The sequence below is a fragment of the Myotis daubentonii genome, chromosome 15 (genome assembly GCF_963259705.1).
Source record: "Myotis daubentonii chromosome 15, mMyoDau2.1, whole genome shotgun sequence".
Taxonomy (NCBI): Eukaryota; Metazoa; Chordata; class Mammalia; order Chiroptera; family Vespertilionidae; genus Myotis; species Myotis daubentonii.
In genome coordinates, this window is record NC_081854.1 from 32,899,172 (window position 1) to 32,914,654 (window position 15,483).

The window sequence follows — 15,483 nt, forward strand, 5'->3', positions numbered from 1 at the left end:
TGAGAGACATCGATGGGTTGTCTCTGTATGTGCCTTGACCAGTGCCAGGGATTGAGCCTGCATCCCAGGTACATACCCTTGACCAGGAATCAAACCTGTGACCCTTTGGTTCGAGGGCTGACACTAACCACTGACTGAGCCGCACGGGCCAGGGCATGACTGCCATTTTTAATTCTGAGTGCAACCCAGAGTAGCTCACGCACTTTCCTGGTGATTGGGCAAACAATACACCAACCAGTTAAACCTCATTACATTCTTCCCTGTAAGAGAACTTCCAACTCTTGTAATAAATGACATATTAAAGAAAAATCTCTCTATAATATACTTCTGACGATAACTCAGCATTCACATTAGTTTAAGGACTATCTATGAGGACGTATCAAATGCTAATGAAGGAAAGTAACTCAATTTATACCCACACACCAAGGTTAATGGGCAAAGTTCTACATGTAAATGACCTGAAGTTAGAGAAACTCTATGAGACTTGCAAAAACCCAACACACTGCAGCACAAAATACTAAACATTGAGTTCAAAGTCTTAAGAACCGGTAACATGGATAAGCCCACCATTCTCTCGGGACCCCAGGGAACTGCTGGATTTACTAGCATGATCTGATTCTCTATCCGCGAGCCAATCATTCACTCCAGGGACCAGATGCAGATAATTCTTAATCCCAGGCCAGCATCTCCTTGCTATGTATTTTGTCCCTTCCTGAGTTATGTGCTTCTGTCTGCAGCTGGGTGTGCTGATCCAGCTTAAGCAAAACTGAGAGGCTACATCTAAATACATGGGAGTTGTTAGGTGGTATGCAGGCTCTCTTTCAAACAAAGCTAGCTTTCACCTCTCAAACCCAGCCTCCTCACCTGCAGGTAACAGTGGAGCCCTTTGCAGGCTACCACGCGGCTGAATTTAAAAGCCCGGGCATACCAGTGGGGACAGCACCTCAAGAGTGGATCAGCCTTAGCTGGTTTGGCTCAGTGGATAGAACGTCGGCCTGCGGACTGGAAAGTCCCAGGATCGATTCCAGTCAAAGGCAAATGCCCAGGTTGTGGGCTCAATTCCACCATGGGGGACATGCAGGAGGCAGCCGATCAATGATTCTCTTATCGTTGATGTTTCTCTCTCTCTCTCCCTCTACCTTCCTCTCTGAAATCAATAAAAAATATACTAAAAAATAACGAAAGGAGTTTGTGGATTCAGTTGGAACTCCGAAAGCGGATATTAAAAATGTCCACAATAAAATTGGAGTTTAAAAAAAAACAAAGTGGATCAGTGTCACTGCACAGCACATGTTGCCCGACACCAAATGTCCCACTGGACTTAGTTCATCTCAACCACTTTTGAGAGACTTGAGACCTTTCAAAGGAAGTTTCTCAATACCTGTCATTTCCAACATATTTTGGGCTTGACACAATATACACCTTAGCAATTTAAAAATTATGTAGAAAGCCCTATTTGAGGGGAAACTTCTCATCTAAACACACAGGATGTGTTTTGAGACTTGGAAGCAGGTTGTGTAGCAATAACAGCCTTCTGTGGCCTCTTGTTCGATTCCTGTGACAGGCATTTGGGCCAGAGGGCCCTGTTCTTGAGAGGGCGTCAGTCTCATAACTTTACATCTGAGGAGCCATGTTATCCTGGCCAGCACCATCGGTGGAGGCTGAGTGCCTGCTCAGATCAGCATTCCCAACAGGAGAGACAGGATGACAGCATGACATCCTGGCTCACAGAATGACAACCCTGAACTCAACGAAGTGCTTCAGAAATGGGTTTCATTTCATCTTCAGCTGGGTTATTGCTGGTGTGGGTTGCTTCCCCCAAAGTTAACTGGGCTTCCAAACACTTGCACGTTATTTCATTGAGAGGCTAACTGTTACAGGACTTGTAAGTTGGCCGAGTGCATCGGAGTAGGGTCACAACAGGGTGAGTAGGCCGCGTGGCCACGGATAGGACTGCAAGCTCTGAACGTGGGAGGTGCACAGGCTACGACTGGGAACACCAGGTGGCAGGAGGAAGAGCGTGGGAAGCAGGCTCAGGCCATGTACAACTGCTTGTCTGGAGATCCAAGGACATTTCTATGACTTGTTTGCATGGCGAAAGCGCGGCCCTAGTGGCACAAGAGCCGCGGGGGTGGCCCGAGTGTGGCCATCCCTCCTCTCCACCTCTTCGGCCTAGGAAGGCTTCCTTTCCACGATGCGAGGGTGGCATCCGGTGTTAAGATGCCCCAGTGGCATACAAAAGATGCTAGGCCCATCAAAACCCACCACTTCGGTGACGCTGATAATGCAGTGGACGGGGGGGGGGGTCGGGGGCTGGGAGGGACAAACTGGGGGGGTTAGACACAGCACAGAAACAACTGAGGGAGACTTCACCTCCCCTTTTCTGCTACTCGAAGATCCAATCCCATTTACCTATCCAGCTCTCACTTGGGAAACATTAACCAAGCATAGGCTGTCTGGGCACGTCTCTCTCACACACGTCAGCTGATCCAAAGCCTGCATCCCCGTCACTGGAAAAGGCACTCAGTCAAAGAAACACCAAGCACAGTGTTAGACCAACTTAGTGATTTTTATTGATGGGCGACAACTTGATATCCTAGGCATCACTAAACTGTGTACAACTGGAGACGCGGCATTAGAGAAGAGCAGGCAGCAAAAGTAAACAGAGTGGACTTGAGATCAATCTTCATTATTTTGCCCATTATTTCATTATGTGTACACAGAAGCATGAATGCAATTTGAAATCTTTTCATGGCAATAAAGTTACAATCACCCATCTATGTGACTAACACCTTAACTCCAAATATTTGATCTGTAATGTGTAAGCAAGCAGTTTCTCGTCACACAATTATTAAAATGTGTTGTTTTTTCCTATTAGAAACCAGCAACTCATTTTTTGTGTTTATTTTTTTTGAAGAACTATTTCTTCTCCAATAACCGGCTCATTTTTATCATTTATCAAAAACTAAAGGGTGGGGGAAGAAAGTGTGATGGATTAAAAAATTCATTTTTTAAGGAAAGATAAAATTCATTTTCACAAATTTACAAGTGTCGTTGCTGGTGCAGAATTCATCCTACTAAGCAATCAGACTGGAAATCAAAGGCAAGTTCCCCTCCAACTCAGGAATCAGCATTATTTCAAAATTATGGATTTTTGTGTATTTTCTTAAATCAAGCGACAGTCTGTTTCAGCCAAGTGATTTGATTTGGAAGTTAGAAGACACCATAAACTATGTTGTGCACAAACCCAAGGCATCTCCTTTTCATTCTAGCCCATTTTTGCAAAAGGGAGGAAGAGTTTCTCTCTAAAGAGCCACTAAAGAGAGGAAAGATGTCAGTGAGAGTTGGTTCTACAAGCAGGTGTCGGCACACACAGCGCACAGGCGGCTACAGCAGGTCCACTCGGCGGTAATAGAGGAGGTAGGCTGTGCGGTCTGCAGCGGGCTTCACCACCTGGTATTGGTTAATCACCTTGACCAGCTGGTCATCGATGCGCAGCCAGCCATTCAGACCAATCTGGAAGACGTCCGTAGTGTAGTGACCACCCGTCGCACTGCTGCCATGATGGTAGACCACTGGAAGAGAGGGCCCGGTGGGGGACCCAGTGAGACAAGCACTGCACACCAACAGCATAAACACACCCACCAAAAATCAGACTACCTCCAAAACTCTGACTTGTGAGACACTTACCAAAATAGGTGGGAGAGAGAGAACTTAATGACACAAGGCAGTTTATTCAAACACAAAGACCTTAAACAATTTACAATAAAAAGATATACACGTACATCTTAACATCTTTTAAATGTTCAATACGTCACAAACAATAAAACAAATCCTGATAAAATAGGGTTGTTCCATTTGTTAGCCCTTTAGGCAAGGGTTATCGGCCAGCTGAATATTTGTTTATTTACTTATTTATAATATATTTTATTGATTTTTTACAGAGAGGAAGGGAGAGGGATAAAGAGTTAGAAACATCAATGAGAGAAAAACATTGATCAGCTGCCTCTTGCACACTCCCCACTGGGGATGTGCCCACAACCAAGGTACATGCCCTTGACTGGAATCGAACCTGGGACCCTTGAGTCTGCAGGCCTACGCTCTATCCACTGAGCCAAACCGGTTAGGGCATCGGCCAGCTGAATATTTAATACTTTAGAGAGAACGCTGGAAATTAGAACATGAAAGACACCCCCACAGAGCCACAGTATAAAGTAATCAACATCTGAAAACACACCCAGAGACCTACAAAAAGTTCATGCCCTTGATCTAGCCAAGACCACTTTGAGACTGTTCTAAAAGAGTATCTGAATCTTAGACACAGATTTTATAACAATGAAAAAATGGAAAAACCTAAATACCCACTAGAAGGAATTAGTGAATTATATTACTAGAGGCCCGGTGCACGAAATTCATGAACTGGGGGAGGGGGGAGTCCTCAGCCTGGCCTGCGCCCTCTCGCAGTCTGGGAGCCCTCAGGGGATGTCTGACTACTGTGGAGGCGGCAGAGGCTCCTGACACCACCTGTAGCCGTGAGCCCAGCTTCTGGCTGAGCAGTGCTCCTCCTATGGGAGTGCACTTACCAAGGGGCAGCTCCTGCGTTGAGCATCTGCCCCCTGGTGGTCAGTGCACATCATAGTGACCAGTTGTTCTGCTGTTTGGTCAATTTGCATATTAGCCTTTTATTATATAGGATGAGAATTTTCATGGAACTGATTGTGATATAGGAATATGCTATATTACATGAAAAAATGAGAATCCTAAGTTTTCTATGAAATATCTTCCATGATGACTCACAGCACCCACCTCACCAAAGGCAATACAAAAGGAAGGATGACAAAGAAGCTGGAAAACGCTAATAAAGACAGCCAGAAAAGCAAACACAACTGTTGCAAATAACTATCAAAAGAGATACAAAGCTTCCAAGGCACAAGAGACTCAGGCTATAGAAGAGAAAGAATGGGAAAAAAGCCTAGAAGACAAGCTGGAACCACAGGGAGCTCCAGGCTCCCGGTTCTGGGACAGGGCTGTCCAGCACCCCCCTTACCCACCCCAGAGGGGGATTCCTGTGCCTGACTGAGAAGCATGTGAGCTCAGGCCACCTTCTCACACACACCTGACAGTGCCATATGAAGAGTTTGGGACTCCTAACCCGTGTCTCCGTGTCACAGCCACTCCAAGCACCATGTACCACAGGTGCCACACTGCAGCAGGAAAAGGTCACATTCTCAAAGTGCCAGGCTGGCGGCCTAAACCTACTCCTCTGTCTCAGAGACAGAAACGATCATGTCAAACAAGGTCTTATGTTGGGCTCAGTTTAGAGCCAAGAGGGTATTTTGTCAAATTCCAAGCACCAAATTTCAGGTAAAATAGACATTTTCAAATGATTTCCTGACTTAAAAATTCCATAGCAATACCAATAGTGAAATCTATTCTTTATGTTAAGTGGCATTATGGCAAAATTGTGCCTGAGTAGAAACCCTTTTATCATTGCTTTAATAGGGAATTAGTGTACAAATTTACTTACCTGCAAATAGTCTATAGGTTCTGTGGCATTTAAAATTCTTATTTTTAACTCCTGGAGAAAGCAGCTCTGAAAAACAAAATATCAACAGCTCCGATCTATAAAAGCACTTACAGAGTCTCAGAGTAACAGAAGCAAAGACTAACAAGTCTCCACTCACAGAACTACCTGGTAGACCAGGGAAACAAAACTCCATCCTTTATTTGCATAAAAAGTGGCCCACGAAATTAGCTGTGCAGTGTAGTAAAAGACATAATCAGCAACCAACCCATCAAAGAAATATGAGCAATATGCTGAAACTATTAAGCTCATGCTAGGAACCCCTTAAAAGCAGATGTTCTAAAAAGTGAGGGGGGGTGGGTTGCCCACTCAGGCAAAAACAAAACAAAACCAAAACAGTCCTGGAAAACCCAGGCAGCGAAATATTTCACATGGGAGTCAGGCCACAAAACTTCAATTACTCAACAGTATATGGCTTCTCCACAGAGGTTCCAACTACCAGCTGGTGCAGGCCAGGTCTCTTGCCTTAAAGCACCCAGTTCCCCTTTATAGAAGCGCCACTCAGATGCTGGGAAGAGTTCACCTGGAGATTACTGGCTTCTTCTCTATTTCTCAACTCTGTCATTTCTCTTTCTAGAAAGCATCTGAGGTGGCAGCTGATATAAAAATACATGTAACAAGAAACGCCATGCAAATAAAATCTGTAGGAAACCACACAAGTCAGTCCATCTAGGTGGTTAATTTGGGGGTGAGGGAAGGTGCAAGAGTGGGTCAGAGGACGCCTGTTGGACTGTTGGCTGTTTCCTGAAAGCCATGCGGACTGGGACGATGACCCAGTATGTGATTCTCCGCTGGCGTTTCTTCCCTATTCTGGTCCTCAGATGGGATCAGAAAAACATGCTGCCTAGGAATGAAGCAGCTCACTATGAGAGGAGGGGAGGACCATAAACTGGCACAGGAGTCCAAATTTTCAGCCACAGGAAGAAATGGAACATCCCTGGGGTAGTAGAAGCCGATCATAAGCATAAAGCTGCCACCCACCAGTTCCTGAGTCATCTGGCCCAAAATACAGGGCAAGTGGGTGCCGTGCTGTGGGGAGGGAGGGGAGGGAGGAAAGGTGACAGGGACCCGGGGCTCTACCCGACCCAGAGATGCCATCCCGTCCTCTTTCCTGTTTTTCAGACACTCTGACTATTTTGAGAATCACCTCTAACTTGTATTGCTCCTGATCAAGCTTCATTATCAGAAAACATTTTTCACCAATTCTGAAGCTTTCAAGGAAAGCTGCTTCAAGCTGTACTTGTAGCAAGACAACCTGAGCTTGGTGCTTTTGCCAAGAATGTGCCGCTGCTGCTAAGCCCAGGTTACCTGATGGAGACTCGTGGCAACACACAAACCTAAAAGGTATGTTACTGCAACCGGGTCAGAGAAACCCCCAGAATAGGGAACATTCCCAATTCACTAAAAAAGGCCCATTTAGCCAGGCTGACGCACACAGTTGTTAATACATAGTATAAAAAAAATTGTTTTGTACCATTAAACTATAAATTGATACTCATTTTGATGGATAAAACCTATTTTTTCTAATCTAGTAAGATATTTTATTTTTGCCTGTATTTTTAAAAAGCCATTTTAATGAGAATTTGAAAAAAGGTCTATTAAAGGTCAAGAAATTCCTTCATCTTGACCGTCTTCAGAAATGCTCATGTGTCAAATGCCCACTGGTTTCCAGGAGTACTGTCACCATAAACACTGTTGCCTTACATATTTCTCACCTTTACTAATTTCCAAGTCCACAGGATATTCAATATTTTTTATGAGCTTCTGACATCCGCCAGTCTTCTCATAAACAAATCGTTTCAGGTGCAGCACGAGGACAGGAGGAAGCTTTTCCAGGGTCACCCTCCGGCTAATCTCCACCTGGGACACAAAGCACACAGGTCCAGCGGCCACCTGACTCCAGGCAGCAGAGGCCACGCCCCTTCCACTCAAAGACCTCCGAGGGCTGACTCCTTACAGTACATGGCAAAGCTTCTGGACATTTCCGGGGTTGTGAGATATTTTTAACACCTTAGAAATCTACTGGTGTCCTTCTTAGAAAAATGCATATATCTTTGTAAACACCACTGCAGAGGATCCCTTGGGTGCCTGAGCCCATCTGTGAACTCACGTTAACAATCTTTGCTCTGTGGCACTAATGACAAATTGGCATAACCATAAAAAAGCTAACTTAGTGGTACCTTGAATTATATATTTACTAGAGGCCCGGTGCACAAAAATTTGTGCACTCGGGGGGGAGGGGGGGTCCCTCAGCCCGGCCTGTGCCCTCTCGCAGTCTGGGACCCCTAGGGAGATAACGACCTGCTGGCTTAGGCCCGCTCCCAGGTGGCAGAGGGCAGGCCCAATCCCTAGGTGCAGCCCCTGGTCGGGCTCAGAGCAGGGCCAATTGGGGAGTTAGGGCACCGCCCCCTGTCATGCACAGAGCAGGGCGGATCAGGAGGTTGCCATGCAACCCTCAGTCACGCTCAGGGTAGGGCCGATTGGGGGGTTGGGGCACCGCCCCGTCACTCAAGTCAGGGTTGATGGGGAGGTTGCAGCGCCACCCCCTGTCACGCAAAGAGCAGGGCCCATCAGGGGGTTGGGGCTCCGCCACTGTCACACTCAGGGGAGGGCCGATGGGGAGGTTATGGCTCTACCCATCACACACGGAGCAGGGCCCAAGGAGGGGGGGATTGGGGCGCTGCCCTCTATCACCCACAGAGCAGGGCTGATCAGGGGGTTGGGGCGCTGCCACTGTCACACTCAGGGCAGGGCCGATGGGGAGGTTATGGCTCTACCCCGTCACACACAGAGCAGGGCCCATGCGGGGGGGGGGGGGGGGGGGGCGGGGGGGGGGGCGCGGCACCGCACCCTGTCACACACAGAGCCGCAGGGCGATTAGGGGGTTTGGGCGCTGCCCCCTGTCACACTGATCCCGGTGCCGGGAGGCCTCTCAGCTCCGTTGATCCCGGTGCTGGGAGGCCTCACGGCTCCCCTGATCCCGGTGCTGGGAGGCATATTACCCTTTTACTATATAGGATAGAGGCCTGGTGCACGGGTGGGGGCCAGCTTGTTTGCCCTGAAGGGTGTCCTGGATCAGGGTGGGGGTCCCCACTGGGGTGCCTGGCCAGCCTGGGTGAGGGGATGATGGCTGTTTGCAGCTGGTCACACACCCTTCAGGGTGGGGGTTCCCACTGGGGTGCCTGGCCAGTCTGGGTGAGGGGCTGAGGGCTGTTTTCAGGCTGGCGGGTGACTGAAGCTCCCAACTGCTCCTTTTTATCTTTTTCTTTTTTTATTCTGGGCCAGCTTCAGCTCTGGCTCCAGCTCTGAGGCCTCTGCTGCTGAAAGCAGGTAACTGGTTTGTTTGGGTTCTATAATCGAAACACTGTATCAACTCCAGCTCTGAGATCCCAGCGGGCTGAAAGCAGGTTTCTGGGGTTTTGTTTAGCTTCTATATTTGTAACAATGTTTCAAACTGCAAGCTCAGAGGGCGGCAAGGCAGGCGGGGAACGTTGGTTTCCTACGTCACTGAAGCAAGCAAGCCTCATGTTAGCTTCAAGCTGCCTGGCTGCCATCTTGGCTGGCAGTTAATTTGCATATCACGCTGATTAGCCAATGGGAAGGGTAGCGGACATATGCTAATTACCATGTTTCTCTTTTATTAGATAGGATTAGCTTGTTTTTTAATAACTCCCATAGTGTTGATAAAACTGAGGCTGATATGTTTCTTGAATCAGATGCTTTAACCCTAAAACTACTTATTCTAACCCTTTCATAGCTTCTAATAAATGCTTTTTATTAAATGCAACTTAATATGTACTTTCACAGGTCTAATGAATGCTTATTAAAATGCAACTTCACAAAAAATACTTCACTCCTTTATTGTTCTCTATACTTATAAACTCTTTAAGAACAGATAACATGCCCACCCTGTGTCTTTGTATTCTAGTGTTTCTGTATCTAACAGGATCTGTGATTGAATGAAAATCTGTGACTGAATGAAAAGCGTGACCACAGCTCAACAGTTGAAACTAGGAATGATGGCTCTGGATTCACCTGAGAACTGGGAGAGCTGGATTGAAGTATCTCTGGGATGCTTCTCAGTGTGGTGACCTGTCATTTTTACCTTAACCTTTTGTGCACCATAAGCGTCTATAGATGCAATTAAATTCAAAATATCGTGCCATGCCCTAGCTGGTTTTGCTCAGTGGGTAGAGCATTGGACTATGGACTGAAGGGTCCCACGTTCGATTCCGACCAAGGGCACATGCCCAAGTTGTGGGGCTCGATCCCCAGTAGGGGGCATGCAGGAGGCAGCCAATCGATGATTCTCTCTCATCACTGATGTTTCTATCTTCCTCTCCCTTCCTCTCTGAAATCAATAAAAATATATTTTTTTAAAAAAATATTTTTAAATCGTGGCGTGTAGGGATGGTTTCCATTTTGGACACATGGCAGTTAACTGGTTAAGCCTCAAGCAGTTCACTAGGTGGTTAATCTGAAATTCTCAAATGTGTTTTTTGGGTTTCCAGACAAATGAAGGCATACTTTCTTGTCACTCAACAAAAGCAGACCCTAATCACATTTTCCCATGGACCATCATCCTGCGTCTCTGTCCCCCTTTCCCCCCCACCCACAGACATTTGATCTAAAAGTATAATAAAATTAAACTTGGGCTTCGCCAGAGTGGCTCAGTTGGTTGAGTGTCATCCCATGGACCAAAAAGTCACCAGTTCAATTCATGGTCAGGGCACATGCCCAGGTTGCGGGTTCAATCCCCAGTAGCAGCATACATGAGGCAGCTGACTGATGTCATCGATGTTTCTCTTCCTCTCCCTCTCCCTTCCTCTCTCTCTCTCAAATCAATAAAAACATTATTTTTTTAAAAACCAACTTGATATTTTAAAAAGTTTAAAAAAACCACATTCCAGAAATTGTGTTATTTGCTCTTTACAGATATCACAAGTTGTCCAAAATGTTCCTTCCTCAAATATCTGCTTTTCTGAGTGTTCTCTTATCTGATAACCACACACCATCATGACCATGGAGCTAGAACAGCCAGAAGTGTTCTTTTTAACCTTCAGGGCTCTGCCAAAACATCACTTGTTTCTTGAATCCTTCCTCTCAGCCTGCTACCCAGAACAAATCATCATTCCTTAACACTCTCTGACAATAGGCCAATAACCACCTCTATCTCAATTCATACCTCCCATTCCACCTCCTTCCCAAACTCCAAGTTTAATTGCAGCAGAAGTAACAGAGGGAACAACAGATACATCACAAAGGGCTTTCCCGACAGCCCAGGGGCAGCCTCCGCAGCAGGACGAGTAGGCAGACCTGCACAGCTGGCTCAAAGAAGAGCACAGGAAGAGCGGCCCAGTGGCCAGGACAGTGCATCCACCTCTGGAGTCACAGCTGCCAGAGAACAAGCTGTGGACAGTCCCCACAACCAAGTTCACATTCCTGCCACACAAAGCAACCTCCCTGAAACAAGTACCCCCTAGCTTTCTCTTCTATTAAGTCCCACCACTAGAATCTGTTTAGCTTATTCACAAAGCCAACTGCCAATATTCTGACACTGGCTTCCACCACTTTTCATTTTAAACAAAACTGCCCAGGAGAAGGAATCAGAAAATATGGTAAAGGATTAGGCATAGTTTCTGCAAATCCCCCAAGAGCTGGCTTCACCAATCAATGCAGGAGACCCCAGATGCACTGAAGTCCCCAGAGAAACACATCCTACTTCTGTTCTTCACTCAGGTCACGAGTCGCAAGGCAAGGGTATGTTCACCTTGGCTATGCAAGGATCTGACACGTTTTCTACAGTGGGACGTCATTCTTCACCTTGCAGTCACTACACACTATTATTTCAATCAAGCTTCACAGGAATACTACAAACTGTTCAAAAAAGCACTTCCCACTACTAGCCTGCACTCATTTCCCAATACATGTGTATGAATTCACTGCCGCAATTTAAGACAATAATGGAGAAGACATTCTCAACTGAAGAGCTGGAAACAGGCATAAACTGGCACATCTGGACAGCCAGGACCTAGGAAGCCCTCAAAGAGCAGAATCTCCCCATCTCCCCAGATCGAGCTGACAGGTGCACAACACTGAGCCACAATCTGTCTCCACTCCTGAAGGCTGAAAGGCTTTTATCTTTTCCAGATCAAATCAAAGGGCAACAGGCACTAGAACAATGACTTCCTCTACTTCAATGTCCTGGAAGATCTACAATCAAATTCAGAACAGATGTGCTATGAATCTCTTTTATGTCCTGACTAATCTCATGAAACTGTGCTCTATGATATCAGGAATGTAAACAAGCCATCAGCCTCTGATAGGGGTAGCAATGACTTTGTGGTACCATGATTAGATAGCCAGAAAATTAAACACAACTCGGGATAAATAATCTGCAAGACCGTTACCTTGTGCTACATGACTCAGAGCTAAAGGAGATTGTTAGGACCATCTGTTTCAACCATTTCATCTAAAAATGTGAAAAATCTCAGTCCAAAAAAGTTAAGCAACTGATTTAAGAGGTGAACTCAAATCCACCTGTCCGCATTCCTAATCCTGTGTTCTTCCCGCCACACTCGAGTGCCGTGGCAGACAGGTCAGGACCAACTGCGCATATACCTCTTGTTTGGTTTTTGTGGTATAACCTTGGACAGATTCTCTTGCCACCAAGCTTTCCAATGCATCCTGGACGGTGCGGATCTTGTCAGACTGGATATCCAACTGCAGCGTGAAAAATGGCTGCAAGGTGGCAGATTCTTTTGAACTCTGCTGGTAAACCACAGACCTAAGAATTGAAAACAAAAACAAAAAACTTAAGAGGCCACTCCTTCCCACTTTCTCTTAAGATTATCCAACAGGAGAAGAGGAATAAACACTGAAAATAAGATTATTCAATACCACCTTCAGAAGACCAGAGAGAACAGAAAAGCCAAAAATATACTGAATTTAAAAATAATTCTGGCCCTCGTCGGTTTGGCTAAGAGAATAGAGCGTCAGCCCATGGACTAAAAGGTGCCTGGTTCGATTCTGGTCAAGGGCACCTCCTAGGTGCCGCTTCATCCCCAGCCCTGGTCGGGTGTATGCGGGAGGCAACCAATCAATGTGTCACTCTCACGTCGATGTTTCTCTCCCCCTCCATTCCACTCTCTCTTAAAATCAATGAAAAAATATCCTCGGGTGAGGATTAACAACAAAAAAATAATAACTCTGCTGACTGCCACCTCCTAACTATTTCTAGCAACTAAATCCAGCAGTTGACAATTTCCTATTCAAGGGCTCTGAAGAAAACATATTTCACCTTCAAACTCCTTCACCTCCTCTCCACATTTTATATAATACACCAGTTAATAAATGTGACTATCTAGCATGGCCTCAAAATGCTGACACATTTTATTTTCTCAAAGTATCACAGCCTGCTCTAATAAAAGAGAGGAAACCTCAAGGTAAACAGAATATTTTTAATGGCATTTTCCCCTATAAAAATGACTTACAAAGAAGAGGAGCAGGGTGCGTATAATAAAAAACAAGTTAACATTCCAGGAAACAGAGCTACCTCCCTCAAGAAGAAGGCTGCCAATTCAACCTTGTTTTCTTAGCTGGTTTTTCATTTCATTTTTCTTTTTCTAAGTTTTTCTGAGTAAAAATGGTGTGTTGGGCCCATCTGTCACTTAGCCTCAGCAAGGAAACATTCCAAGAGTTCAACAAGGGATTCTATTTCTGCAGCCTGAGTGACCTAGTTTATAGACTGAATAAAATGGGTGTGGCTAGATATTCAGACTTCTTAGAGCAGATGCATGAAGAGTGAGCTGAAAGCTTTTCTGCTTAGGGTTCGATTTTCATACACTGCTTTCCCAACACAGTCTGAGGAAGCATGTCCACACTCCTCCCCTCCCTTGGTTCCGAAGAGGAATAGTGGGAAAACCACTAATTAAAGTTAGGGAAGAAATCAAGAAGTGGTCTCTTGGTTCAAAGGGCCTAGAGTTTATCAAAAGCATCCTGGGGGAAAAGGGTGGAGAAAGATTCTTTCTGAGGGAATATATGGAAAACTTTCAACAATAAAGATTTAAAAAACAAACAAAAAAAGATTCTTTCTGTGGAAACTGAAAAGCCACCAGAACAGGGTGAATTTTAGAAGAAAATCTTTCAACTTGTTTGAATAGAGAATCATACTTAACGATGGCTGCTAGGCATCCTAAAAAAAAGTTCCTAAATTATAAGAAGCAATTCCTTTTCTTTCCTTTGCCATTTTTCAAAAAGATGTATCAATAACCAATTTCAACACAAAGAACCCAGAGGCTGAGGCGAGTGACCATGGCAGAGCCATTCAGGCTAAGCCAGACATGCCGCAAAGTGGATTCTGGCTTTTCCCATGATTCATTCTCCGACAAATTTGGGAACTTGGGTATGTTGGCCATCGGTGGCACTGTAATTCTGATACTACACCTGGGCAAAAACATGATGCTCTGTCCACACATCACCCTCTCTCCCATCCCTAAGTGAGTGCCCCAAGAATGCTAACATCAGGCTGCTGGTCTAATGGAGAGCTCAGGTCACACTCGGCCTCTTCTCACTGCTGTTCACAGACCTGAACCCCTGCTCTCTTCTCCCAACAAGGCCCAACCCAAGGAGCCGTATCTGGCAAAAACAAGTTACAGCGGCAGCGATCAGAGGTTGGGCATTCCCCAGAGCGCACCTGGCCACAGGCTGACACGGGAGAGACTCCAGAACAGAAAGGGGCCCTGGAAGTAATTCGCGGCAAAGGGCACAGCAGTGACTTGTTCAAGGTCACATGGCACGACTGGCTACTAAATCCAGTCCTCCAGCATCACTGACTAGCTTGTGAGGAGTCAGTGTGTCTTTTCTGAGGTTTTCATTAGCCTGTTGAAAGGTATTCAATCTAAGTTGTTCTAGAGCAGGGAGAGATTGAACTAACCCTTGATGCCTGGAAAGGGTGTTATTTCTTGTGGATACACAGCATTTGGGACAACGAAAGGCTAAGAGTCTCACTAAAACACCACCCCGGTAGGCTCTGCTGTGAGGCCTTCGGGGAGGAAATGTGCTATAATGAGGTCCTTTCAGACAGGATGAGTAAATCTCCCTGTACATACGAGTCGTATTGAATTCAACATCACATCAGTACTGAGTGGCTGATGTATGTAAATAAAAGCCTTTTAGGGAGATTTGGTGAATGCATGTAAAGCAGCTGGTTTAGGGAACTGGGGCACAGGAGGTGCCAGGTATTCCAGGCGAGGTCACATGTCCTCCTTTATGTAGAAGTAGCTCTCCTACATTCCCTTAACTTTTAACTCACTTGGTCCAGTGCCTACAATTCCTCCAACCAGATACATAATTTCTTCTCTTCCCTTCCAACCTAGCTGTGAACAGCTGGGCTGAGGGAATGTAAATGTTGATGGAGGGGAGTCAGGAGCGGGGGGTGAGGTGGGGGCAGACAGGTCCATGGGGTATAACACCCTCTGCCGAAAGGCCACAATGGGTAGGATGAAAGCAGTGGTGCCTGGCAAGAGAAGTGTTAGAAGTCCAAGAGGAGAGTACACAGAAGTGTAGAGGGAAACCAGCAAGTCAAAATGTCTTAGGACAAGTCTTACACCTCCCCGCTTTAGCGAAATCTCCGAACCTTGAAAAAGGCAAATAATAAAATATTCCAGAAAAACATGAACCTGATGTGTCCCCCAAAAATGCCAGTGATTGGGGTCTGAACGAAGTCCGCCTGGCGAGTGACTGAAGTCTTATTTCTGGGGCCCACTTGCTCCCATTCGTCCTCACTTCCTTCACCGGGTTCTTCCTGCTCTTCCTCATTAACTGAGTAGCTTTTGGGTCCATTGGAAATAGGAAGTTCTGGAAAACAGACAGTCTGCTTAGGATACTCTTCACAAGAA

At 45.9% G+C, this 15,483-nt stretch overlaps 1 protein-coding gene across 1 annotated transcript in view; it reads right to left on the reverse strand.

Annotated features, from left to right (window-relative positions):
* Nucleotides 1-2,550: 2,550 nt before the first annotated feature.
* USP10 (ubiquitin specific peptidase 10) overlaps nucleotides 2,551-15,483 on the reverse strand; it is a 62,789-nt gene continuing 49,856 nt past the window's right edge. Inside the window, exons 10-14 of the mRNA XM_059667176.1 lie at nucleotides 15,265-15,442; nucleotides 12,206-12,371; nucleotides 7,300-7,444; nucleotides 5,528-5,593; nucleotides 2,551-3,575 (exon numbers count right to left, since the gene is read on the reverse strand). Of these exons, the coding sequence (XP_059523159.1) occupies nucleotides 3,388-3,575; nucleotides 5,528-5,593; nucleotides 7,300-7,444; nucleotides 12,206-12,371; nucleotides 15,265-15,442 (743 nt within the window). The 3' untranslated portion in view covers nucleotides 2,551-3,387. The remainder of the gene's footprint in view (nucleotides 3,576-5,527; nucleotides 5,594-7,299; nucleotides 7,445-12,205; nucleotides 12,372-15,264; nucleotides 15,443-15,483) is intronic.